The sequence below is a fragment of the Neofelis nebulosa genome, chromosome 4 (genome assembly GCF_028018385.1).
Source record: "Neofelis nebulosa isolate mNeoNeb1 chromosome 4, mNeoNeb1.pri, whole genome shotgun sequence".
Classification (NCBI taxonomy): Eukaryota; Metazoa; Chordata; class Mammalia; order Carnivora; family Felidae; genus Neofelis; species Neofelis nebulosa.
In genome coordinates this window covers 114,120,623-114,132,715 of record NC_080785.1, presented here as the reverse complement: position 1 = coordinate 114,132,715, position 12,093 = coordinate 114,120,623, and the positions used below count along the sequence as shown (strand labels likewise).

Here is a 12,093-nt window from a genome sequence, read left to right as displayed (position 1 = left end):
CGCAGAGCCAGCGCCAGAGAGACGCGGGCCACCCCGCCCCCTAAAACTGGGCACCCGAGTCCGCTGGCGCGCCTGCGGAGCAGCCCTCCCCGCTTCACTCCAGCATTTCTGTGGAGGTGGGGCCTGGGGCGGCGCTCTGGCTGGAAAGTGGGAGGGGGTGGCTCGGGACGCGTCTCGGAGCTGCAATTGCAGGGCCAGTCACCCTTTGTACTTCGGAGATAATGCGTGTGAAGCACGGAGGGGCGGGAGTGGGGGCTTTAGGGATTGGTAGAGGTTCTGACGCTAAAGGAAGGGCCACCTTGGCAGGTTTCACACAAGCTGCTTTCCCACCTCCAGCGGTGACCACCGCCCCCCCCCCCCCCCCCGACCCCGACCGCTCGGCTTGGGGAGAGGGCGGACTGCGGGGGTTGCTGCGAGGGGGTGTGTGTGGCAGAGCCTTTGTGTTTTGCCACAACCACTCCTCCCCTCTCCCCACCCCGCGTCTCCGGAGCGAGCGGGCATTTCGCAAGTTGAACAGCCGCGGGTGCGAGCAGGTGCGCACAGAGCGGACGAGGCGGCCGCCAGCCGCTACCGCGGACCGAGAGGCGACCGCAGGCGGAGAGGCGGCTGCGGGGCTCGCGCTCTGTCTGCCTGCGGGTGTGTTTTAAGTGTTATTGATTCATCCGCGTCTGGGTGGCTTTTCTTTCTCTCCCTGCTTTAATCTTCATCTTGGCCCGCGCCCCGCCGCCCCGCGCGCATCCAGCATCCAGGAAGCCGGTCGGGCTGATTGGCGCTGGCCGCGTGAGGCTTTATCTTCTTTTTAATTAGAAACGGGGCGGAGGGACCAGGGAAGGGAGAGAGAAAGGGAAAACAACAGAAAATAACCTCCCCTAGCTGCCCCGCCCGCCGGACCTCCCGCCGGCCGGGAGACCTCACTGGCCCCGAGGGGGCCCAGCTGCCCTGCAGGGAGGGAGGGAGCTAGAAGGGCGCTGGCCTTCAGCACCGACGTCGCCCTTTGGGGCAGGGAGAGGTCCAGGTCAGGAGAAGAAGTTGCAGGGTGAATTTGGCCCGGCCCCACTGCTCCCTGAGCCTCGGGTTATCCATCTGTAAAATGGATATGAGGAGTAAAGTCCCAAGGTCCTTCAGAAGCCTTCCAGCTCCCAGGATGTGACTGGTTCCTCCCTGCTCAGGACTGATGCTAGGGCAAGTGTCTCAAGCACTATCCCCTTGTGACAGCAAATCCAATAATAATCAAAACCACGAGAGCAGCATACTTACCGAGTACATACTATGTGCCTGGCACTTTCTATGTTTTAATTTTCACAGCCACTCTGAGAGATGAGGACTAATTATCAATATCCTCATTTTAGTGATGGAGAAGCGGAAGTACAGAGAGGGGATGTAACTTGCCCAAGGCCACAGAGCTAGTAGGTGAAGGAAGCTTGGATGGCACCCTAGGCCTGACCTCTTAGCTGCTAGATTATTGTTCCTATGAATTTTTGACCCTAATAAATCATTACAGTCTGCTGGTGTAGGAATTCTCTGGGGGTCACAGGTGTTCACAGGTTCCTTCCGACTTGGGGCCAAAACGTCTCCACTTGCCACCTCTTCCTCAAACATCTCAAATAGTCTGGCTCTAGGTGTCTTAGACTCTCTCTTAGTGCCTCGGGTGAATGAATGAGAGCTCTACTGAGTCTCCTATTTCAGATCTGTGACCCACTGGCCCCCAGATCTCAATCTCTGTGAGCCTCAGTTTTCAGATATGCAAAATGGATATGGTGATTCCTGGCGGCCAGGGCTGTTTAGGAAGGTCCCAGGTATCTAATGTTTGCAGCAGCACCGGCCACACTGCCTTGGCATATGGTAGGGATGTTGCCAAAGTTCACTGCTTCATTCAGCACGTATTTGGGGGGCACCTGCTGTGTTGAACACAGGTACTTATTCTGAGTGATATTTTTGAAGCTCCATAATTCATTCATTCAGTAGCCATTTAGTGAACCAGCAGACAGCCTCCATGCCCCTCCGAAGAGCTCACAGTCTAATAAGACAAGTGGGAACAAAGTGGGCACGCAAAACCAAACACATTTTAAAACATTTCAGAAGACCGTAAGTCATAAAGAGAATTAAGTAAACAAAACAGAGACTGTGGTAGAAAGTTATAAGGGGCGGGATGTGGAGGCAGGTTCCCTTAGCTGCGGTGGTCAAGGAAGGTGTCCTTTGAAGTCACATGAATGATGGCAAGAAGCCAAGCCTGGACATCTCAGGGGACCAGAGAGATTCCAGGGAAGGGGACGGGTAAGGACCTGAGGGAGGAAGAGCCTGAGGCAGGAAGAGGGCTGGTGTGAGGAAGGAATGAAGGGAAAGAGGGCAGGAGTGGTCTGTTATGTGCTTGGAAAGGAGTGGGATCACCTCATCTCCTGGGCCACTGGTACACAGAGCCTCGCTTTAAGAAATTCCAATTCCAGAACAACTTCCTGTAGCTGAGCCCCAGGATGGAAAGTGTGAGGCACTTCGCCCAGGGCTGGCAGTGACCTTCAATAAATGGAAGCTCTTATTATTATAACCAGAGTGAGGCATCAGGGGTGAGGTCTTCTCTTTAAAAGCTCCAGAGTGCGGACCATCTTTGTGTAAAGGGAGGGCTACCTGCACCATCGCAGGGTTACCACTGGAGCTTGTCTGGGGTTATCTTGATATTAGGAAATGGCCCCACTCTCAGGCCAGACACCCAAGAGTCACACTGATGCCTGTCTTTCCCTCAGACCCTACCCCATCCCTCCCCTCAGCTCTGCCTTCAATCAGTCCATCAGCAAGTTTGGTCAGCCCCATCTGCAGCCTCCCCCACTGCTGCCAAGGCTAAGACACCACCCCTCTTACCCGTCCGTCTGTTCTCCCTTCTCCTGCCCTGGCATCCTGCATTCCTCCCCACCCCCGCCCCCGTGGGGCTGGAGGGAGGGGATCCTGTGGGTTTCCCTGCTTTCAGCCTTTCAGTGCGTCCTGATGCACCTGAGAAAATTCTACTCTCTACCAGATCCTCTCCCCAGACCCTCCCCTTCCCTGAGCCTGAGGCAACAGCCTCTGTGGGTTCTTTCTGTTCATTAGCCATCCCAACAAGCTTGCTCCCCTCCCAGAACTTTGTGTTTGCCATTCCCTCTGCCCAGATTACTCTTCCATGGCTGGCTTCTGGCCATTCAGGCCCTGCTGCTCTGCTCCTCCCCAGGGAGGCCCTCCTTGACCACCCCAGCTAAAGTGGGCCCTCTCTCTTCCCTCCCAACCACCCCCCAAATGCCATCACAGTGTCTTCATTTACTTTCCTCATAGTGCCCACCACTGTCTGCAATGGTCTGTTTTATTCATTTTGAAATGGGTGTAGTCCCTTCCATAGCTCCTGGAGGGCAGGCTGTTGCCTCTGTCCCAGCATGGTGCCTGGCACTTGATAGGGGTCCAAGACGTATCTGTGTAGAGAATGAGTCAGGAACATAGGAACTGTAGACGGTTCTGTCATAGGCATCCTCTAGGTGGGTCATGCCTAGAATGGGATACACATGCTCTGTTGGCATGAAGTTCTATGTAAATAGAACTTCTATTTACAATTACTTTTTAAAGATTTTGTTTGTAACAGAACACATACATACATACCAGAGAGTATATATAACATGTACAAGCAGTTGGGTGGGGTTTTTTTAATTAAAAAACATTTTTTTTAATGTTTATTTATTTTTGAGAGAGAGAGAGAGAGAGGGAGACACAGAATCCAAAGCAGGCTCCAGGCTCCGAGCTGTCAGCACAGAGCCTGACACGGGGCTTGAACCCACGGACCATGAAATCATGACCTGAGCTGAAGTTGGATGCTTAACTGACTGAGCCACCCAGGCGCCCCGTTTTTTAAATGAATGTCTGTGTATGGACAACCTGCTGCCTGAAACTTTATAGTTACCATTCCCTGGCTTGACTTTGCAGTTTTACCACATAGAGATGATTCCTAGACAATATTAGGTTGTATTTTGCATGATTTTAAATTTCATCTCAATTGAACCCAACCATAAATACAAGGGCAACTTCTTTTGTGCACATTATGTTTGTGACATACATCGTCTTTGTGTGTGTATATCTTAAAAGGAAATCAAGCCTCACTGATATTGTGTATATATATATATGTATATATATATATATATATATACATATATATATATATGTATATATATATATATATTTCAAAAGTGCCGATAGGGAATAAAAAAATGAATAAATGTGGGTTGGGGGTGCAGTGTCAAAAAGTTGGGACCCTTGCTGGGAGCAGTGGGAGGCGGTGGCCAGGGCCACACTGGGAGGGCTTGCAAGCCGTGCCCTCCACCTTGCTGGCCTAACACTCCTTCTCTCTGTGTCCCCTGTTCCAGTGGCTTCTCCTCGGTGGTAGCTCTGGGCGCGAGCATCATCTGTAACAAGATCCCAGGCCTGGCTCCCAGACAGCGGGCGATCTGCCAGAGCCGTCCTGACGCCATCATCGTCATAGGAGAAGGCTCACAAATGGGCCTGGACGAGTGTCAGTTTCAGTTCCGCAATGGCCGCTGGAACTGCTCTGCACTGGGAGAGCGCACCGTCTTCGGGAAGGAGCTCAAAGTGGGTATGTGCTCACCCAGACACCTCAGGCAAGGTCTCACAGGCTGTGGGAGACCACAATCCCTCCAGGAGCCCTCTAGGACCCTCTCACCTGCCCCGTGTGGGAATGCTCCCTAATATGGGATCATGACTTGAATTCAGATCTCCTCGTGAGGGTTGGCTTCCTAATTTGAATCCAGATCACCCCAATCATTTATGGCAAAGTTGAAAAACAGCAACCAGTGGCCTGAATGCTAACTGGCTGATATAGCACTCTGCTGTTTCGTTAAATTGAAGACCAATTAAAAAAAAAAAAACTGTTTTGCCTAGAAATATGAATTTCTGTCTTCTTTTAAAAAATCAGCAGATCTGATGACTTATACATGTGTGTACATAGTTATAATGGGGTCAGACTGAGAATGCAGCTTCTTCAAGTGGAGCCAGGGCAGGCCAGTCACTGCCATGGTCCCTACCACTCCCTATTACCACCCAGTCCCCTTACGTGACCCACCAGGCCACTGTGTGCATTTGCATTGGTAACTTGCGATTTGTGGGGATTGTGGGTTGCTTGGACATGCACACACGAGCGTGCACGTGCACCTGCACACGTATACAGACAGACACGCACAAAGCGTCAGGCCACACATTTGGTTTTCAAAGCAACTGTGACAAAAACCTGGTGGAAAGGGGTTTGGTCATAGCACTTGTGGAAAATGTCATGGTGTGTGTCTTGCTTGGGGGCCAGGAATTCTGCAGGCTCGCTGCTAAGCTGTGAACTTCCCTGAAAATAAGTCAGCCTCAAGTGTCTTTGGGCTGGAGTGGTTCAGCCGACCTGCCGGGCTGCTCTAAAGGCACTCCTGAGTTCTCTCTCTCCCTCAGCCCCAACACCAGCAAATTCAGTGGACACTGATGAGATCCATCCCAAATCCAGCCATTTTTCTGTGTCCTGACATCCTCCCTCTCAGGTCACAAAGCTGGGCTCCCGGGCACCCACATCATCCTGTTGCCCCCTGACTATCCTGCAGACCTTCCTGCAGGCAGGGTCCTCCTCTGTAAATGAAAATCAGATCACATCATTTCTCTGCTCAACACTCCATGGAGGCTTCCTCTCGTTTCAAAACGCCCCCATCTGCCCCCATCTGCCCCTCCCCCCTTGCCCACCCAGGCTTGTTCTGTTTCCCAAACATACCACGCCGGGTCCTGTGCTGGAGCCCCAGCACCACGCATTCTTTCTGCCTCAGATGCCTTCTCACAGGCAGCACCGGGGCCCCTTTTCTCTGTGCATCTCTCCCTCCCGGCATCTGGGCCACCCGGGGCCTCCCTTGATCACGGGTGTCTAAAGTCCCCTCTCACTACGAAGCTGCAGCCCATCGGCCAAGCACTCGGCACCGTCTGAATCATTCCTCACCCACTGAGATCGCCGGCTCCATGAGGCTTGGGGCTCCCCTGTCACATCCACCGCTGGATGTTTCGTTCCTCCTTCTTGGAAGGAAGAACAGTATCATCTTGGTCCTAAGCAGGTCTTGTGTCACAATCTTCTGTAGGCCCTTGCTACTCTCATACCTGAGAGGGAAAGAGCTCAGCATCATGGTGAGGTTGGCAGGGGGGCATGTCGGCCCCCTCTTGCAGAGCCTCTCTCCACCTGTGTGCCCTTCTGACATCTTCATGGTTAGACTTTTGCCTTGCAACACTTGCCCTTCCTTCTCCCTCTTCCCTACCTCAGGGCTGACTTTTCAGGTGGAGAACTAAGGCCCAGAGAGCGTGTGGGCTGCCCCCTGCTCACACGAAATTGGGACTCCGATTCAGGTCGCTGAAATCCCTGTCTTGTTGGCACCTGTGATTTTTCTGCCGTCTCCTGCTCACATCTCCAGCCCCCTGTTCCTGGGAACCAGGCCTGGACTCCGGCATTATTTTAAACTCGCGTTTCGCTGACATATGAGATGCTACAGATGAGGAAACAGGCTCAGAAGGGACTTGTCCAAGGCCAACAAAAGTGAAGGACATGGTCTCCTGGGACTGGGTTTATGCCAGCACAGCCTGTAGCCTTGGAATAGCCAGCCCTTAGCCTGCCATTATAGTAGTGCCTGCTGGGGTGCATTGGAGGGCTGTGGTACACGGAGCCCCTACTGTCCAGCAGCCCCCCGCTGGCTAGAGTTGTAGAATTGAGGGAATTCATTGCACGTTGGGTGGTCTCAGGGAATTCAAACAATAAGAAGAGCCCAAGAAAACCCCATGATAGTATAGCAATGCTAGGGCAACAGGTTCACAGGCTTGGAAGGGGAGTGGGAGCCAGGGCCAGGAGGTGTGTGGCATCCATCTCAGAAGTTTGGATTTCTAGGCAGTGGGAGCAATTGGAGAATTTTGAACAATGGCATAGCTGCCAAAGTAAGGTCATACTGTATGAAATAGCCACTATTCAATGATTTTTGGCCTGCAAAAATGGCAACATCATATGATCCAGCCTAACAGCAATCCTGGAAGATTCATTAATGGGTGGCTATAAAATTCATTCATTTATTATGTCATTCATTAGCTCATACACTCACCAAATTATTTATTGAGTGCCCACTATGGCTGGAGGCTGCTGTTCCAGCCTGTTTGGTCAAAGAAGGCCTCTAGATTCATGAGGGAGTTGAGCTATGGCAGTTCTGGGTAATGGCATGCTAGGCAACGTGAATGGCATGTGCAAAGGCCCTGAGGCAGGAATGTGTTTGGCAGTTTGAGGAACAGTGAGGGGCCTGGTATAGCTGGAGTACAGCAACAAGGGGGAAGAGGATGTCTCAGAGGTCAGAGAAGGAGCCAGAACCTGGACAGTGTGACATTTCTCAGGCCACATCAGGGGTTTGGGTCTTACTCCAGTGAATGGAGGGCAAGAGAATGACAGGATCCGACTTTGAATTTAGCAGCATTGCTGTAGCTGCTGGGAACAGAATGAACCGTGGAGGCGCCACTGGGAGTTAGGAGTCTGGTCTAGTCTTCCAGACAGGAGGTGACAGTGGCTCTGGCCTGAGTGATAGCTGTGGGGATCTGCTTTGGAAGTGAGTTGCAGAGGATGGAGGGAGGCCAACGACTCAAGGGCCACTTAGAAAGGCATTACCCTGGCCAGGAAGTTGTAAGGTGGTGGCAGTGGAGGAGAGGAAAAGGAGGCCAAGATGAGACCCTCCCTTGGGTCTGAGAAGTCACATCCCTTCTGAGCCTTGGTTTCCTCACGTATAAACATATCCTGCTTAAAGACACCAAGCAGTAAGCCTCAGATTTCATCTTTCTGGGCTCTTCATCAGTGCTCTTACCCTCATGGGGTTGCCTCTTCCTGTCAATGGCCAGCCAACAGGCTGCTTGTAGGTGAGGCATCAAGCGTGTAGTCTTTGATTTTGGGAGCTCTGGCCATGAAGACTGCACTCTGGATGGCAGGAAACGTTGTCTTTGAAGAGACTTCCCAGAAGCCTCCTGGCCTACCCCCTTCATACTTCTTCTGCTTACATCTCATTGGCCAGCACTCAGTCACATAACCACACCTAGCTGCATGGGAAGCTGGGAAGTGTAGTCTTTTATTCAGAGTAGCTATGAGACCAGCTAAGGATCTGTGACTGAGGAGGAAGAGGAACGTTGACGTTGGGGTGGGCAGCCACCCCCTGGCATAGTTATCCATCCCATGCTGAGACCAGGACCAAAAGGCTCGCCTTCCACTGCCTCCTCAGCCTCCATTCTGGTCCCCAGCTCTGCGTTTCATGGCTCTGTCTCCCCTTCTGAATGTTCCAGATTTTACTGTATAGATCTCAGGAGAGGGCCAGGGATGTGAACCAGACAAAGGCCACTGGGATGCTAGAAACTGAACCCCAGTTCAAGCCGCCTCAAGGTGAAAAGGGGAATTTATGTCTGCCTAAGTCACTGGAAAGTCAGGGATGGTGCTAATTTTTGAATGGCTTGAACCAGAGATGGTGTTGGCCTCTACCAACCCCACAGCTGCTTCTTGGGGAGGCAAGATAGCTGTTCAAGTGCCAGCACTGCAGCTTCCAGGTTCTAGAACTGCAAGGAAGAGCCTTAGCCTTTCTCTGGCTGCACCTACAAAAGTCCTAGGGTTCATCCTGACTGGATCAGCTAACTGGGCTTGAATTTTGGTCATGTGTCCATCCCAAACCAGTCATAGTGGCCGAGGGCGGCAGTGATTTTGTTGGCCAGACGTGGGAGCCCCACCTAGACCGTCTCTTGGGGGAGAGGCACCGCTCACGGGTCCATCAGCCAGCTGGGGCTGCTGTAACAAAGAACCACAGGCTGTGCAGCTTAGACACAGATGCTCCTTTTCTCACAGTTCTGCAGCCTGGAAGTCTAAGATCAAGGTGTCAGCAGGTTTGATTTCTTCCGAGGCCTCTCTCCTTGGCTTGCAGATGGCTGTCGTCTTACTGTGTCCTCACATGATCTTTCCCCCGTGCGCGGGCCCTTGATGTCTCTATGTCCTAATCTCCTCTGCCTACAAGGACACCTGTCAGATTGGATTAAGACCCACCATGATGGTCTCATTTTAACTTAATCACTGATTTAACGGTCATACCTCCAAATACATCTTGCCCCTTGCCATATTCTGAAATACTGGCGGTTAGAGCTGCAACATATTACTTTTGGGGAGGACATAAATCAGCCCATAACAACGAGCAAGCAGATTGTGGAATGGTTCGTGCTTTAGGGAAAGGCACAGATGGTGTGGTGGGTGCTCAGAGGTGAGACTGGACAGTGAAAGGTGAGACAAGTGGACTGGACAGTGAAGATGGCCCTTGCTCTGGGTCTTCAAGGGTAAGAAGAATTTCACCAGTGAATGCAATCCCTGGCGGAGAGAACCGTGGGGCAAAGATGTGGACATTGGATTGCTAAGTGGATCTTGGACAAGGCCCTGCAGCCTCAAGATGCAGGGGGTCAGAAGTCTCGGATGAGATTGCAGGCCAGCTATTCAGGGGTCTTGAATGCCAGGGATTATTGGAATCTACACTATTGGAATCCACAATAGTGGTTCCACATTGGTTTTATCAATTGCTACCCAGTGTGGCCCTTGGGGGCTTAAGAGGGCATTCACCTCTCCCCCTTCAGCCTTTTCCTTTTTTGAAATAATACAGTGAACCCCCCCCCCTTGAATCCAGCACCCAACACAACATCTAGAACAAGAATGGGTAATTTACATCCACCCCTGTGAGCATCCCTGTGCGCCCCCTGCTCTCCCCACCCCCTGCTCTCCCCACCAAGCCATATGTTCTCTATTCTGAACCATGGGTTTCCCATTCCTTGCTTGTTTGTGTCTGTTTTATCATATTGATATAGTCCCCAGAAGTAAATTATTTGGTTTTAGTTCTATTTAATTTTATAAAGAAAAGACATCATCCTATACGCAATCTTTTGGAATTTATTTTTTTCACTCACTAGTAATAAAACCCATCCACGTTGTTCCTTTAGCTGTTGCTGATTAATTTTAGCTGGGGTAATAGACTCTAATCTATGCTCCTGTGCTTTTGGTTGTGGGACATCTGGGTTGCCTCTAAGCATTTATTGTCACATTGCCACCACACGCCTCCCTGTTCACGCCTCCCGGGGCCCATGTGCATGTGTTTCTCTTGGGTGCATACAGAGGAATGGAATTGCTAGTCACAGGTATGAATGTCAACCTGATTTCCACAGTGATTGCGCCAGGTGCCACTCCTGCCAGCCAGCAGTGTTGATCCACAGCCTCTGCAACACTTGGAATTATCCAGACTTCATTTTTGCCTAGGGATTGGGTATAAAATGCTTTCTCACTGTCGTCTTGATTTGCATTCTCCTGAGAAGTAATTCGGGTGAACTCTCTTCCTATATTTACTGGCTCTACATGTTTACTCTTCTGTGAGTTGCCTGTTCATGCTTTTTACCCATTTTTCCATCCAGTTGTGTGTTCTTGCCTCAGGTTTGACTGTCGTGGTAGTAGTACTGAGTCATGGTGCAGGGGAGTGAGGCTGGATCAGATAGCACCCCAGGCTATGGTGGCTCATGTGGGGTTCACTCTTTTGTCTTTTCATTGAGGATCTGTGAGGGCCAAGCACTGCGATAGCCCTTCCTCATGTATGGCCTCATCTGCCCCCCAACAGGAGGTCTGTCTACCTTCATCTCAGGCTCTGAGTGAGGCGGAGGCTGACCAAAATCACATGGCTGTTTTGTGGCAGAGCTGAGATGGGTAGAGAGTTCCCTGATGCTGGGATATTCTTCTCCTTGTGTGAGCCTGCCAGATTTGAGATTCTCGAAGATGCCATGTATTTGAGAACCTTGTCTTGCTGGGCCATGTGGCAACCAAGTGAGCACTGGGATCAAAGTCACATGGCCAGGTTTCCATTCCAGCCCCACCACTACCTTGCTGAGGACTCTGAGAGAGTACCTCACCTCTCCTATCTCAGTCTTCCCATCTGCAGAATGAGGGAGTTGCGTGGCAACGTTGTGCAGGATTTAAAATCCTGGCACCTGTAAATTAGGGCCATCAGAAGGTATCCCTTTGTCCCTCCCAGGAGGCTCACATGCCCATCTCAGATGAAGATGAGCTCAACGAATTGGGGATGCATGCACTGGGTTTTTTTCTTGGTGCAACAGAGTGAGGAGATGCAGAGAAGAATAGGGAGAGGCTACCGGTGCAATTGCTAATCTAAGCTCGCCATTTTGACTCTACCTGTGAATTGTGTCTGCCAGTCTGTCCACCTCTCACCAGCTCCACCACCACCTCCTGGTTCAAAACCTCCATCTTTAGAGACTTGTTGCCCAGACAGCTACATCAGCCTCCTCATGTACCCCTGCCTCCCCAGCTGCACAGCCATCCGGCGTAGCATCTTCCCAGCATTGCTCTGATCATGGCAGCCACCCCCCCCCCTCACTGTGCAAAACCCTGTAGTGGTTTACTGTTCCTCCAGGAATAAAATACCAGCAGGCCCCCTGGTTCTTTACAGACCCCTGTGATCTGCACCCAGACCCCCTCTCCCCTCCATCTCCAGCCCCTCTGCCTTTCTTTCCACCCTCAAGCATACCAAAGCCCCTCTCACCTCAACGCCTTTGCCCTGCCTTGTCCCCTCTGCTGGGATGCTCTTTTGTCCTTCCATTGAGGACACCCATGGGTAGCGTCGACCACCTGTCCCTATCTGCCCCTTACCTTGCCAGATTTTTCGTATCACTTCACTACTCCAGGGCATATTCCCTATTTGCTCATTTGTGCAGCACTGTATAACAGTTCAGCCCCTAGACTGCCCGCTTGGTTCTTTTCCTGGCTTCCCCATTTACTAGCTGTGGACCTTGACCCCACGGCAATGATAATAGTGTCTGCTCCATAGGTTGTGTCCCATGGGCTGAGATCATTTAGTCCCCACGAAGCATTCAGAACTGCGCCTGGCACATAGGATGTGCTCCGGAAATCATAGTTGTGATGTTGCTATCATCTCTGCCTTGGGCCAGAAGGCAGCTCTGTGAGGAAGCAGACGGAGGCCTCTGACATGGCGCCTGGTACATGGAAGGCATGGTGACCAC

General features: G+C 51.6%; 1 protein-coding gene across 2 annotated transcripts in view; it reads left to right on the top strand.

Moving 5' to 3' along the window:
• Positions 1-12,093, top strand: part of WNT7A (Wnt family member 7A) — an 80,964-nt gene that overhangs the window by 17,024 nt on the left and 51,847 nt on the right. For both annotated transcript variants that reach the window (XM_058725855.1, XM_058725854.1), the window contains exon 2: positions 4,374-4,600. In XM_058725855.1, coding sequence (XP_058581838.1) covers positions 4,504-4,600 — 97 coding nt within the window. In that variant the 5' untranslated portion in view covers positions 4,374-4,503. The remainder of the gene's footprint in view (positions 1-4,373; positions 4,601-12,093) is intronic.